The 16175-nt window shown below is 46.0% G+C and overlaps 1 protein-coding gene across 3 annotated transcripts in view; it reads right to left on the bottom strand.

The window, feature by feature from the left end:
• The window catches only part of RASIP1 (Ras interacting protein 1), a 199192-nt gene that overhangs the window by 95649 nt on the left and 87368 nt on the right, over window positions 1-16175 (bottom strand). For all 3 annotated transcript variants that reach the window (XM_063942723.1, XM_063942722.1, XM_063942724.1), the window contains exon 6: window positions 12752-12789. In XM_063942723.1, the coding sequence (XP_063798793.1) occupies window positions 12752-12789 (38 nt within the window). The remainder of the gene's footprint in view (window positions 1-12751; window positions 12790-16175) is intronic.

Here is a 16175-nt window from a genome sequence, read left to right as displayed (position 1 = left end):
GGTTTCATGCAAGACCCTTCCAGCTCGATTTGTTGGACAAATGGTCCGGATCACATCTTCACATACACCTGAGGATCCGTCTGTTGCCAAAAGCCAGGATCTCCCTTCTGTGGTGGCTACAGACTCGTTGAGGGTTAGAGGTTCGGAATTCAAAATTGGATTCTGTTAACCACAGACGCAAGCCTCAGAGGTTGGGGAGCAGTCACCCAGGGGGTGCAGTTTCAAGGAATTCAGATCCAGTCGGACAATGTGACGGCAGTAACGTACATAAACCGACACGGTGGAACAAAAAATCAGGGCAGCAATGTCAGAGGTGTCAAGAATTCTCCTCTGGGCAGAAAAAAACGCTGTGGCGTTGTCAGCGGTCTTCATTCCTGGAGTAGACAACTGGAAAGCGGACTTCCTCAGCAGACACGACCTGCAGCAGGGGAGTGGGGCCTTCACTCGGAAGTGTTCAGGTGCTTGACACATCGGTGGGGATATTCACAAATCGACATGATGGCCTCTCGTCTCAACAAGAAGCTAAAGCAGTATTGTTCCGGGTCGAGAGACCCACAGGCAGTGGTGGTAGATGCTCTGACGACTCTATGGGTCTATCAGATGGTGTATGTGTTTCCTCCACTTCCTCTGATCCCAAGGATTCTAAAAAGAATAAAAAGGGAAAAGGTTCAAGCAATACTCATTGCTCCAGACTGGCCAAGAAGGGCCTGGTACGCGGAACTTCTGGAGATGCTCCTTGAAGATCCGTGGCCTCTGCCTCTTCATGAGGATCTTCTGCAACAGGGCCCATTCATCTATCAAGACTTACCACAGCTACGTTTGACGGCGTGGAAGTTGAATGGCTGATTCCAGCCAGGAAAGGGATCCCTGACTCAGTTATCCCGACTATGATCTAAGCCAGGAAGGGGGTAACGTCTAAACATTATTACAGTACTTGGAAAAAGTACGTCTCTTGGTGTAAGAGCAGAAATATTCTGCGGTGGAATTTCATTTGGGATGTTTCCTGCTTTTTCTGCAGTCAGGTGAGGATGTAGGCCTCCGTCTGGGCTCTATAAAAGTCCAAATTTCGGCCTTATCCATTTTCTTTCAGATACAATTGGCTTCTCTCTCTGAGGGCCAGATGTTCTTGAAAGTTGTTCTGCTCATCCAACCTCCGTTTATGCCTCCCACGGCACCTTGGGATCTCAATTTGTTGTTGCAGTTCCTCCAATCGGACTGGTTTGAACCGTTACAGGAGGTAGATGTAAAATATCTTACGTGGAAGACCATCACACTGTTGGCCTTGGTTTCAGCAAGACGTGTGTTGAAGCTGGGGGTGTTGTCTCACCAGAGCCCCTACCTCATTTTCCATGAGGACAGAGCTGAACTCAGAACTCGTCAGCAATTTCTTCCTAAGGTGGTGTCTGTGTTTCACATCATCCAACCTATTGTGGTCCGGTTGTCACCGACACCTCTGCTACTTCAAAGTCTTTGGATGTTGTGAGGGCTTTGAAGGTGTATGTAAACAGAACAGCCCTTCACAGAAAATCCGACTTGCTGTTTGTTCTTTATGATCCCAATAAAATTGGGTGTCCTGCTTCTAAGCAGTCCATTGCACGCTGGATCAGGCTTACTATTCAGCATGCTTATTCCACGGCAGTCTTGCCGGGTCCAAAATTTGTACAGGCCCACTCTACTAGATCGGTGGGTTCTTCTTGGGCAGCTGCCCGGGTGTCTCGGCTTTACAGCTCTGCTGAGCAGCTACTTGGTCAGGTTTGAACACGTTTGTGAAGTTCTGCAAGTTCGATACTTTGGCCTCTGAGGACCTTCAGTTTGGTCAATCAGTTCTGCAGGAACCTCAGAACTCTCCCACCCGGTTTGGGAGCTTTGTTACATCCCCATGGTACTAAATGGATCCCTAGTATCCTCTAGGACGTATGAGAAAATAGGATTTTAATTACCTACCGGTAAATCCTTTTCTCGAAGTCCATAGAGAAAACTGGGCGCCCGCCCGGTGTATCGTTCTTCCTGCACTGTTACTTGGTTAAGTATTGTTGTTTTGTTCAGCTGTTGCTGTTCCTGTTTAAAGTTGGGTTAGCATAGCTTTCCTCTGTGTGTGCTGGTTCGGAATCTCACCACTATCCTTTTATTTCCTTCTCTCAAAGTATAACCGTCTCGTCAGGCACAATTTCCTAGACTGAGTCTGATTGGAGGGGCACAGAGGGAGGAGCCAGCCCACACTATTAAATTCTTAAAGTGCCCATGGCTCTTAGTGGACCCGTCTATACCCCATGGTACTAAATGGAACCCCAGTATCCTCTACGGACTACGAGAAAAGGATTTACCGGTAGGTAATTAAAATCCTATTTCCTCCCATATCCAAAATTATACTGATAGGTTAATTGGCTCCAAACAAAATGAACCATAGTGTGAATGTGTGTGCATGTATATGTTAATGCGAATATAGATTGTAAGCTCTACTGAGGTAGGGACTGATTAAAGTTTCTCTGTAAAGCGCTGCGGAATATGTGTGCGCTACATGTATAACTGGTACTAATAATAAATAGGATTTTAACTACCTACCGGTAAATCCTTTTCTCGTAGTCTGTAGAGGATACTGGGGTCCACATTAGTACCATGAGGTGTAGACGGGTCCACTAGGAGCCTTGGGCACTTTAAGAAATCAATAGTGTGCACTGGCTCCTCCCTCTATGCCCCTCCTACCAGACCCAGTCTAGAAACTGTGCCCGAGGAGACGGACATATCTTGAGGAAGGATGCAACAGAACAGTGGTGAGATTCGAACCAGCACACACAAACAAGAGGAAAGCCATGTTAACCAAACTTGAACAGGAACAACAACAGCTGAACCAACAACATTACTTAACAAAGTAACAGTGCAGGAAAAACGAAGCACTGGGCGAGCGCCCAGTATCCTCTACGGACTACGAGAAAAGGATTTACCGGTAGGTAATTCAAATCCTATTTTCCTCTTACGTCCTAGAGGATACTGGGGTCCACATTTGTACCACGGGGATGTACCAAAGCTCCCAAACAGGGTGGGAGAGTGCCGAGGTTCCTGAAGAACTGATTTACCAAACTGAAGGTCCTCAGAGGCCAAAGTATCGAACTTGTAGAACTTAGCAAACATGTTCAAACCTGACCAAGTAGCTGCTCGGCAGAGCTGTAAAGCCGAGACACCCCGGGCAGCCGCCCAGGAAGAACCCACCGACCTAGTGGGCTCGTACTTTAGGAACCGGCAATCCTGCTGATGAATATGCATGCCGGATAGTAAGCCTGATCCAGCGAGCAATAGACTGCTTTGAAGAAGGACACCCAATTTTCTTGGCATCATAGAGAACAAACAGCGAGTCAGATTTCCAGTGACAAGCTGTCCGCTTCACATAGATTTTCAAAGCCTTTACAACATCCAAAGACTTTGAAGTAGCAGAGGTGTAAGTAAGCACCAGAATCACAATAGGTTGGTTGATATGAAACGCAGACACCACCTTAGGAAGAAATTGCTGACGAGTTCTGAGTTCTGCTCTATCATCATGAAAAATCAAATAGGGGCTTTTGTGAGACAACGCCCCCAGTTCCGACACACGCCTTGCAGAAGCTAAGGCCAACAGTGTAACAGTCTTCCACGTAAGAAACTTTACGTCAACCTCCTGTAAAGGCTCAAACAATTCCGATTATAGGAACTGCAACACCACGTTAAGATCCCAAGGTGCCGTGGGAGGCACAAAGGGCGGTTGGATGTGCAGAACCCCCTGCAAGAACGTCTGAACCTCAGGGAGGGAAGCCAATTGTTTCTGGAAGAAAATGTATAAGGCCGAAATCTGGACCTTCAAGGAGCTCAAACGTAGGCCCACATCTACACCCGACTGTAGTAAAAGGAGAAAACTTCCCAGTTGAAATTCCACTGCAGGAAATTTCCTGTTTTCACACCACGAGACATATTTTTTCCAAATACGGTGGTAATGTTTAGATGTTACCCCTTTCCTGGCTTGGATCAGGGTTGGAATAACCTTGTCTGGAATGCCTTTCCAGGCTAAAATTTTAAGCACAACTTCCATACCGTCAAACGTACCCGTGGTAAGTCTTGGCCCCTATTGTAGAAGATCCTCTCGAAGAGGTAGAGGCCACGGGTCCTCGAGGAGCATCTCCAGTAGATCCGTGTACCAGGCCATACTTGGCCAATCTGGAGCAATGAGAATTGCTTGAACCTTTACCCTTTTTATTCTTTTGAGAATTCTTGGGATCAGAGGAAGAGGTGGAAACACATAAACCATCTGGTAGACCCATGGAGTCACCAGAGCGTCCACCGCCACTGCTTGCGGGTCACTCGACCTGGAACAATGCTGCTTTAGCTTTTTGTTGAGACAAGAGGCCATTATGTCCATTTGTGGAATTCCCCACCGATGTGTTAAGAACTCAAACACCTGCAGGTGAAGTCCCCGCTCTCCCGGGTGGAGGTCGTGTGTGCTGAGGAAGTCTGCTTCCCAGTGGTCTACTCCGGGAATGAAGATTGCCGACAGCGCCACTGCCCAGAGGAGAATTCTTGTTACCTCTGACATTGCTGCTCTGCTCATCGCTCCGCCTTGTCGGTTTATGTACGATACTGCCGTCACATTGTCCGACTGAACTTGAATAGCATGGTCTTGAAGAAGTTGTGATGCCTGTAGAAGGGCATTGTTCCATGTTGATCGGAAGAATGGTTTCCTGCCTTGACTATTTTCCTTGGAACTGTTCCCCCTAGGTGACTGCTCTCCAACCTCTGAGGCTTGCATCTGTGGTTAGCAGAATCCAATTTTGAATCCCGAACCTTCGACCCTCAGTCAGGTGAGACGTCTGAAGCCACCACAGAAGAGAAATCCTGGCTTTTGGCGACAGACGTATCCTCTGGTGCATGTGAAGATGCGATCCGGACCATTTGGCCAGCAGATCCAGCTGGAAGGGCCTCGTATGAAAACTACCGTACTGCAGAGCCTCGTAAGAGGCGACCATCTTCCCCAGAAGGCGAATGCATTGATGCACCGATATCGGGGCTGGTTTTAGAACATCCTGCACCATCGACTGGATTACCAATGCCTTTTCCATCGGAAGGAATACCTTCTATTCCTCCGTATCCAGTATCATCCCCAGGAACAGAAGCCTCCGTGTTGGTTCCAGGTGGGATTTTGGTAGGTTCAGAATCTATCCATGATCCTGAAGTAGTCGGGTTGAGAGGGCAATGCTGTCCATCAACCTCTCCCTGGAAGGCGCTTTTATCAGCAGGTCGTCCAGGTACGTAATTATGTTCACTCCCTGTTTGCGGAGGATAAACATCATCTCTGCCATTACCTTGGTGAACATCCTTGGTGCCGTGGAGAGGCCAAATGGCAGGGCCTGAAACTGGTAGTGACAGTCCTGTAGTGCAACCCGTAGATAAGCCTGATGAGGCGGCCAAATCGGAATATGAAGGTACGCATCCTTGATGTCCAGAGACACCAGGAATTCCCCCTCTTCCAGACCTGAGATCACCGCTCCCAGAGACTCCATCTTGAACTTGAACACCCGTAAATACGGATTCAGTGACTTGAGGTTTAAAATGGTTCTTACCGGCCCGTCCAGTTTCGGTACCACAAACAGGTTGGAATAATAAACTTTGTTCTGTAGCTGAGATGGAACTGGAACAATGACCTGAGTTTGTACCAGTTTTTGAATTGCTGCCTGTAAAGTCATATTTGCTTTCGGAGAAGCTGGTAAGCCTTATTTGAAGAATCTGTGAAGTGGGAGTCCCTGAAACTCCAGTCTGTATCCCTGGGTGATAAGGTCGGTGACCCAGGGATCCTGGCAAGATGTTGCCCAAATGTGACTGAAATAATGTAACCGAGCTCCCACCTGCCTGTCTTCCAGGCAGTGTGGACCACTGTCATGCTGAAGGCTTTGAGGAAGCAGACCCGGAGGTCTGTTCCTGAGAACCTGCAGCTGCTGGTTTTCTGGGTTTACCTCTATTACCTTTGAAGGCTGTAGAAGAACCTTTGGATTTGCCTTTGAATTTCGCTGTGTGAAAGGACTGCAGAGTTGGAGCACAACAGGTCTTCCTAGCTGAGGGTGCTGCGGAAGGAAGGTACGTAGACTTACCCGCTGTAGCCTTGGATATCTACTTATCCAGTTCATCTCTCTTGATGGGGCAATTTCTCCACTGGCTCACTTCTCCGCTCTTATCACTGCTTAGTAAATGTCCCCCTAAGTCCCTTAATAGGGCTTAGTATACTACAACACTCCCCCCCCTTCTAGGACCCCCTGATACCACTGAGGAGACGTGGAGTCTTTGTGGAGGAGCTGCGCATCCCTGTGATTCCTGTCAGTGTAATCTGCAGAGGGAAAATGGCGCTGGTGAGCTGCTGGATCCGCTCATAGTAAAGCCCCGCCCCCGTAATGGCGCTCGGCTTCCCACTTTTTTATACTGGCCTGAGGTAATTTTTAAGCCTAACAGAGGGTTAAAACCCTTCTTAGGTATGATAGCCAGTGTGGGTATGCATTGGTGGCTCAGCGCGCCCCTCACAGTGGGACACACATCTGTGTATGTCCTCTGAGCCCCTTGGAGAGCAGCCTGCGCTCCTACCCTTGTGCCACCATTCCCGCTGACGACCCGTTAACCGGGACGCCGGTGCTGTACTCACCAGTCATCTATCTTCTGGCTCTGTTAGGGGTGGCGGCATGCTGCGAGAGGGTACGCTCGCTGTGGTGGTGCTTGAGAATGACTCCCTCAGGAGCTCAGTGTCCTGTCAGCAGAGAAACGGGACCATTAACTCTTTAGGAAGTTGGGCCGGTCTCCCCTCTAAGTCCCACGAAGCAGGCAGTCTGGTGAAAATCAGACCTGCCTGAAAACAACAAACAGAAAATAAATGCAGAAAACTCTTCAGGAGCTTCCCTAAGAGTGACCGGCTCCTCCGGGCACATTTTCTTAACCAAGTCTGGTAGGAGGGGCAAAGAGGGAGGAGCCAGTGCACCCTATTGATTTCTTAAAGTACCCAATGCTCCTAGTGGACCCGTCTATACCCCATGGTACTAATGTGCCCCCAGCATCCTCTAGGACGTAAGAGAAATAATCCTCACTTGAAGCACCCAGTTTCACCCATTTGATCTTATCGGCCACCAAATGCAATAGGAATAGTTTATTAAAAGTATTCATATAATCCATGTTAATGTATTACACAGAACATATACACACACTTACACTGACTTCTGGAGCCTGCCCTGAGGGAAAAGGATGCTGCAGGAAGTCATTGTTGGGGGTCTGGGGCACTTTTTATCATTAGGCCCCAATCCCATGGCAGAATGCAGCGATTTGCAGGTTGGTGGGGAGGGGGTGGAACCAATATGATGTGATTCTATTAGATTCATGTCATATTGGCCCTGCCCCCTCACCACTGACCCGTGAATCATGGCATACAGCCACTAGGGGTGGTGTACAGGGGAAATCCCTGGTGGCCCCCACTGCCTGGGGGCCCCAGACCCTCATCTAGAAGTTAGTAATTTGGTGGAGCAGGATCATTGATGAACTTTAATGCATGGTTTGTTTTTAGGGAAACTACACCAAGATTAGCACTCCTGCCAATCAAAATGGTTGGTCCTGACTCCTGACACAACCCTGTCCCCTTCTATAGATAAAAGGGCCAAGTTCTTTACATGTCCTCTTAATGGTTGGCCAAGTCCATATGGTGGCTGGCCACACTCCAAAAGCTTAGACATCTATAACTGTATTCCCTGGTGGGCCCTTAATGCCCCAGTCCGAAACTGGTGGTCATTCCGAGTTGATCGCACGTAGCAAGTTTTTGCTGCTCATGCGATCAACTTGATGCCGTCTATGGGAGAGTGTATTTTAGCATAGCAGGGCTGCGATCACTTGTGCAGCCCTGCTATGCTAAAAAAGTATTCTGCAAAACAAGACCAGCCCTGCACCTAATTACCCCATGCGACGGATCCAGCGATGAAGATCCCGGCTGTGACGTCAGACATCCGCCCTCCAAATGCCTGGACACGCCAGCGCTCGCCTTACCACACCCGGGAAACGGTGAGTAGACACCCCGATCCTCCTTCCCGCTGGCAATCTTCTTGCGATCGGGCCTGTGATTGCTTTCTCCTCGGACCTGGCGTCGTTGCCTGGTGACTGCCGTCGCTGGGCAATGACGCGCATGTGCAATGCGGGGTGCCGCGCAGCCGCAGTTCCGACCCATTCGCACCGCAGCGAAGAACCGCTGCGTGTGAACGGGTCGGAATGACCCCCACTGTGTACATATATTTGAATACTGAATCCCACAAATATTCCCAGGCCCATATCAACACAGAGACCCTTGCCAGGGTGTTTTACTCCATGGGGGAGATTTATCAAAGCTTGGAGAGAGATAAAGTACAGGCTGTGTTTGCAAAATGACAGTTAAGAGATATTTGGTTGGTACTGTATCTCTCTCCAAGCTTTGATAAATCTTCCCTTATTTACTGCAGTCACATTAACATGAACTAATCGATTTTAGCTAAGTAATGTGCTCTTGTGGTTTCTGCCTTCCAAGGATAAGTTCTAATTGACAATAATTGGACAACGCTTTACATAGTTGCTCTGTAGTTTCTAACGGGAAAGGGAGAAAACGTAGTATTGAGTTTTATGGCTAATATTATGTTTAAGTAAAAGCATCCCAATACTTCTGGGGAAGCTCAGTATCATAAACTAGTGTTTTATCCTTCATTGTGGTGATTATGGATTCATTGTAACATTAAAAAAAAAAGTAACTGTGATGAAAATTGCGTTTCTTCAAAACCTCACATGGCCAAAGATTAAGAAATCCCTGCCATATAACATAATACATAATATTCTGATGTGAATGTAATAGTTTTAAAAATCACATCCCACTTGGTCTGTCATGCAAAAGACAACAAGGATCTCAACTGGAAATAACTAGTCCTGGCCAGCCTGGTGGGGTGTGTGAGGCCATGCTGTGATGTCATAATGGTAACTGTGCATGCTGTGATGTCATAATGGTAACTGTGTATGCTGTGATGTCATAATGGTAACTGCCTATATTACTGCGTTGCCGCTGCTGCTTCTCTCATTCTGCAGCTACAGGGCCCTAACAGCACATCGCTCCTATACGGTTACTGAGAAGGCGATAACCCATAAGCTTAGTGACTGCACAAAGATAAGGGCAGCTTGGGGGGATCATTCTGACCTGTTCACACGCAGCGGTTCTTCGCTGCGGTGCGAACGGGTCGGGACTGCGGCTGCACGGCGCCCGCAAGGCGCACACGCGTCGTTGCCCAGCGACGGCAGTCGCCAGGCAACGACGCCAGGACCGAGGAAAGCAATCGCAGGCCCGATCGCAAGAAGATTGACAGCGGGAAGGAGGATCGGGGCGTCTACTCGCCGTTTTCCGGGCGTGGTAAGGCGAACGCAGGCGTGTCCAGGCGTTTGGAGGGGCGGATGTCTGACGTCACAGCCGGGACCTTCATCGCTAGATCCGTCGCATGGGGTAAGTCTTGTTTTGCAGGCTGGTCTTGTTTTGCAGGAAACATTTGAAGCATAGCAGGGTTGCACAAGCGATCACAGCCCTGCTATGCTAAAATACACTCCCCCATAGGCGGCGCCAAGTTGATCGCACAAGCAGGAAAAAGTTGCTACGTGCAATCAACGCGGAATGACCCCCTTAGTTCTATACTGTGTATATATGTCACAAGAAAAAAGAAAGAAGACTCTTTTTTTTGGCGCACTCTTAGACAAAATAGTATAACGTATGTAACTGAGTACAGTTAAAACGTAACTTTTTCTATGTTACCTTAAAATAAAATCTCCTAAGGAAAAAACTAAAAAAATGTAAAATCAGTCAATGTGAGCAGTGGACGGTAAAACGGTGGAGAATAAATCAATCACATCTTACGCCCTTCACTGGGCAATACACAGCGGGGTAGTCTAGGTCTATGCCTGTACCAAACTTTGCACACCCTATTATCATGCACGTAGATAAGTGCTACCCTGATAATCACTACCAGACAATGTGTGGCTCTTAATATATCCCAAAAAATTAGGTCACTCTTAATAGTGCAGAGAGTAGCTGAAACAAAAGTGAAATAAAGGAGTGAATCTGCTGTCAACATTAGACTGGATATGTTGATATGTCCATATCGTGCATGATAATAGGGTGTGCAAAGTTTGGTACAGGCATAGACCCAGACTCCCCCGCCGCATATTGCCCAGTAAAGGGCGTAAGACTGTGATTGATTTATTCTCCACTATTTAATCTTTGATGCACGCCTGAAATTAGGGGGTGTGGCTTATCGGATGGGTGTGTGGCCTAGTTGGTAAGGGTGGCTTCGCTGCAAGCGCCACACTCACAGGCCACGCCCCCAGTTTCCGTCAGTATGGGGGCATGAACAGTGCTCACTGAGCTGCTGGCCATGCCCCCTGTCCCTTTCTGTCGGGGAATAGACACTGTGCGCATGCACACAACATCTATTCACCGCTGCTCTGCTCAGAGCAGCGAGTGACAGGGGGGATCTCCCAACTGCCCCCCCACCGCGGGACACTGTGCGCGGGTGGGACAGACCGCCAAAATCGGGACAGTTGGGAGGTATGATAATGGCACTTTCTATGTTACTGCTCTCCATTAGACACTTTTTGTACGAAAAGCGGATGTCCTTGTCCTGCTCTGCTTGGCCGCCAGGCCCCCATGACTTGCAGCACACCCCCATGAGCTGTCACCATGACCCCATTTGTGCACGCAAGATACAATGCTAGGGCTGTTAGACAGCTCTGGTCCATCTCTGCTCACTCCCGTCATGATATCAGAGAAAAAGCCTCTTCTTGGCAGCATACGTATGTGCACTGGGTGCATTCCTCATACTGCTTATGCTCAGAAGTCTCCCACTCAGGTTATTGCTGAACAGACCAGTGGCATAGGAATCTACAGTGGAGTGTGACCCTCCCCGAGTGCTGCTATAGGCCCAACAATGTATTACTATCCCACCCAGTGGTGCAAGTAGAAATATTTTCTTAGTGGTACGGAGTGCCGAAAGTGGGAGTGGTCATGTGTTGTGAGGGTGTGTGGCCACACGCTGCAAGTGGGAGTGGCTACATGACACTAGTGGTGTGGCGACACTACAAAGCCTCTTTTCTCTGCACTCTGGAGGCAAGGCTAGAAATATATAGTACTACCCCCAGTATAATAAATATATATAGTAATGCCCCCAATGTAATAACAATATATAATAATGCCTCCATTATAACAGGAATATATAGCATAGTAGTGCCCCTGGAATAATAGAAATATATAGTAGTGTCCACATTACAATAGAAATATGTATTAATACCCCACAATAACAGACATATATAGTAGTGTCCACATTATATTAGAAATTAATGCACCCAGCAAGAGACGCTGCAGGAAAGTGCAATCAGGCTCCTCTCTTCACGCCAGCCACAGCCGCCAGAGGAGGAAGTGTGTTGTGGCGTCATGACATCACCTTTGCGTTCCCAGTAACCCTGACAAACTGGGAGGCTCTGTCATGCTGACAAGCACCATGGTCTTGTTACTTTGTGTGCATTATAATTGTGGTAATGGCGGTCACGGGTGTAAAGTGTGTGGCAGGTGGTACTAAGTACCCGCTGTCATATTCTTAAGGGTACTCCGTACCCGAGCGTACCCGCATACTTGCATCACTGATCCCACCCTTAATTGGACACAGTACTACAAGCAAATATCACGTTCGAAACAAGCACTGCAAAAGAGAAGGGTCAAAATTGTATTTGGTCTGTATGCATAATTAACATAATCTTTATGGGAATATATTTTAAACCAGATATAATTCTGTAGTTTCCCTGTTTTGATTAAGCACAATTCCTATCATAATCTTCAGATGTTTGCCAAAATTAGGTTTTAAGGTGGAATAACTTGGCCAAATGCAAATGAAATAAAAATACATGGCTGTTTTTTTTTCCAGAGATATCTGTGGAGCTGACACCAGAGAAGTTAGTATAATGTATTATGTACAGGTGCAAGGACCCAGGAGCCTATGTGCACTGCACATCCTGTACCCATTATAGATACGTAGAGGTATATTTACTTAAAGTCAATTTTGGTCGGTGCTAGGTTGATGTTTGGACAATTTTTGATCAATTTTGTGTTTAAGAATCTAATTCACACAATTACCAACAGATGATTTTTGATAGCGTTTAAAAAAAATGCAAAAATGATGTGTTTGTAAATGTGGAATTTAGACCCCGGAATACAAAATCAATCAAAAAAATTGACCCAACACTGACCAAAAATCGATTAACATCGCCCTACATTGACTTTTAGTAAATATACCCCATAGTGTTCATATTAGCACACAGCACCTGTCATAACCCGCGCAGTACCATTTTCCTGCCTGGGGTGTCGATCTCTACTCTGGTGCTTCTAGCACACTCTGGTCTGTATCAGTACCTCTTTCCTGCTTGTGGTGTTACTCACTGCTCTGGTGCTTTTAGCACAGTCTGGTCTGTATCTCACACAGACCATAGTGTGCTAGAAGCACCAGAGCAGAGAGCAACGAGGTACTGCACGGGTTGTGACAGGTGCAGGGTGCTATAATGAACACTAGATACCCCTACAATTATGTGAATACAAGTTTATTACAACATAGCCGACTGTGAATAGACACAATTGTATCATTGAAATTTAACTTAATTATGAAATATTAGCTGAAGTCAGCCGCAAGAAATCTATACACGTCAGGAAATGGTCACCACTCACTTTTCCGGTTGTTTGTCTCCAATGTCTTTAATCTTCTCCTGTACAGAAAAAGGAGAAAATTATTATTTTATTTTACTTATTTTGTGAGAAACACACATATTAAAGTATAGGCAATGAAATTTATCTTACAATGAAAAAGGCCATTCCCTGGTTTCACGTGTAGGAGGGTACCAACAAGCTCATATATATCTGTTGAAAGATTTCCGTTCTGGGAGTCACTTTTTAAAAAACTGTATAAATAGAGAGACTAGTCCCTAATAGACTCAAATACATCTTGGGTTCGTTTCTTAGATACGAACGTATAGAGTAGAGGTATAGGAATGCTCTCTTAGATTTGAGGTCACAGGATCTTGTCCTGGTGATACCCAATGATATCTAATGTACAGAGGGACTATGTAGATGGACATATCTTTATTGTGCGCGGGTATGTATGTGTGTATATAATTAGGTGTGTATGTATGTATATGCATGTGCACTTTGAGTGTTTATGCCATATAGATTGTCCTTGATTGTATAATGGATGTGTACTGTTTTTGAACAAAGTAAAAATATATGGGTTCTCTCATTTATTTATCATATTCATTATTTTTTTATTACCATCTCGATTAAAAAACATTGTAGTCTATCAGGAATACAAATAGCCTTGAGGTAGAGTATCAGTTTACCATAGCTAGAGTAATTAGTTCGATTCCCGGATGTTTTATACCCTAATGTGATGTGAAAGGATTATACCATATTTTTACATATATTTGTTTTGCAATTACCATTATTATGGTTTACGACGAATTACTGGATAAAAACAGGACGTTTCATCATTCGTAGATATATTATATTTATTCATGTATTTATAGATATTACCACTACGTCTTTATTTTAGTAAGATGTGTGTCTAGACAGGCGGGCATATGAAAGGTTAATGTGAACTTTCTAATGAGCAAGGAGGTGGATCAGGAGGTGGATCTTAGACAGGTGTTACATTTCTAGGTGGATGATTACACCAATCGAGTATGAGGCTGTCATTTAAAAAGGGCTCTATTGTCATAAAGTTTTTACTCTATGAGGAAGCTTCAATTAGAAGCAAAACGCGTCAGAGAAGGTGCCCTAGGTGACCCAGTGGACATTGCTTATAGGTCCACATTGATGTGCAGCACTGCTCGAGATTGACAAGTGGGAGACGGGAGGACGCTATATGCGGCGGCTTGAAGACGGGAGCAAAATCAACTGATCAGCGCCTGCGGTGCGCAGAGCTCCGGAAGCCGGACCAACCCCTCTCTCTCTCCAAGCGATCCAAGGTGTGTGTATGAGAGCCAGACACAGTGGGAGACGGAGGACGCCACTTACGGACTGTGGAAGACGGGAGATTTCTTCTACAGGTGCTTTCTGTGCACCAAGCCCCGGGTGATATACAAATTTCCTCCATATATTCTGGATATCTTTTCCACATGTAAAGAACTATTCATCCTTATGAGCAATTGGTTAAACTCATATATTGGTATATACCTAAACTAAAGCTCCATATTTATTTTTATCACACCACATGATAATCAATCATGAAATATTTATGAGCACATCTAATGGGACTGTCATATTCTGAGAACAAAAATTAAGGACATTGTCAACTTATGATTATTGAATTAGCCCTATGTGGTCACTAGTAGCTATATGATCCACCTCTTATGCTCAATTAGTAGGTTTAACATTCAGCTTTTTTTACTTGTATGCGCATACTAATTAACTCAATTTTTTATGATTATGTCTATGTAACCTATACATGATTGATTTTTTAGATATTAAAATTATCTTATAATTATTTATTGAGTGTATTCATGTCATGTTGCCTCTAATTAAATAGCGCAAGGGGTTATTCAGTTTGTTAATGAAAAAATAAACCCCAAGATAATTAGATTAGATTAATTAAAGCATGTATGTTAATAAAACATTTGCCATCAGTTACACATACAAAGACAGTGTTTAGTACTCACTTGGAATACACGTTCTCCTGATGTGCGTAACCATGAAAGTGAGATATATGTAAGCCAGGTGACATGCATACCTCCCAACTGTCCTGATTTTCGTAGGACAGTCCCGTTTTTTGGGACTGTCCCGCTGTCCCACCCGTGGGCCGCAGTGTCCTGCGGTGCAGGGGGGGGGGGCATTTGGGAGGCTCCTGTACACGCTGCCCTGCATAGCAGAGCAGCGGTGAATAGACGCTATGCGTATGTGAATAGACGCGGTGAATAGACACTGTGCGCACGTGGCAGGTGGTCGCGGCATTTCCGCTAAATCACGCCCCTTTTCTCAAGGCTACACCCCCTTTTCGAGCGGGTGCAACTTCGCTGCGCAGAAAGGTCCAGCTTAGAAGAATGTAAATGTTGGGAGCTATGCATAATGCAGTAAAATAGTTGGAAAAGCCTAGTAGGAATCATGTTTATCAAGGTATAGCAAGCCTCTGAAATCTGGAAAAGAGATCTCAGCTTAAACTAACAGGACTGTTCTTGGAAAACCAGGACACAGCAGCTCCAATGTCAGGTCTCCGGGTTATTAGAACTGACATTTAACTAATCAGATATTAAGACAGCTGCCAGAATGCGAACACAAACACTTCTAGAACTGTTGGGAGAGCATCCCCTTTAATGCACAATAACGCTGAATCTAATGGACTCTAAAGGAATGAAGTGGGTTTGATGACAAGATTTGCGGTGAATTGGGCTCCTGTTCTTTGTTGCATGGTGCCGCATGTTACAGCATTGATCGGTGGGGTGTGTGATGACATATTACACTGCATCATGACCCCCGCAACCCTGACATGTTATATATATATATATATATATATATATATATAGAAAGAGAGAGACTGACTTTCTTGTGCACACAGAAATCCCATCTATAATAATTAAGAATGTGAATTATTTTCTCAATTATTCACGTTGACCAGGAGATATTCACCCCCTCAGCCCTATAATGGACATACAGTATTTCCCATGTATGTGATCCCGTCAACTACTGTGACTTGTCTAGTCAGCTGGCTGCAGAGCCTTTCAAGTTTCAATGTTCTGAGATGACTAAGAATTCTCCCTTACACACTGGAAGTGTCCATTACAGCACTAGTCAAGGTAGAGTATGGGCCTAATTCAGACCTGATCGTAGCCGTGCATGGCTACGATCAGTTACTCAGACATGCAGGGGGATGCCCAGCATTGGGCTAGTCCGCCCCGCATATCTGGCCCTATCCCCCTGCACAACTACAAAAGCATCGCACGGCGGAGATGCTTTTGTACTTGAGTAGCTCCCTACCTGCGTAGCTTCTGCGCGTTGGCAGGAAGCTACCCGTTGCTGTCCGGGTCGCAGCGGCTGCGTGTGATGTCATGCAGTCGCCGAAGCCCGCCCCCCCCCTTCCCGCACGGTCCGGGCACGCCTTCGTTGC

This window comes from Pseudophryne corroboree, chromosome 10, assembly GCF_028390025.1.
Source record: "Pseudophryne corroboree isolate aPseCor3 chromosome 10, aPseCor3.hap2, whole genome shotgun sequence".
Classification (NCBI taxonomy): Eukaryota; Metazoa; Chordata; class Amphibia; order Anura; family Myobatrachidae; genus Pseudophryne; species Pseudophryne corroboree.
Note: the sequence above shows the minus strand (reverse complement) of the source record. Positions and strands in the feature narration are given on the sequence as shown.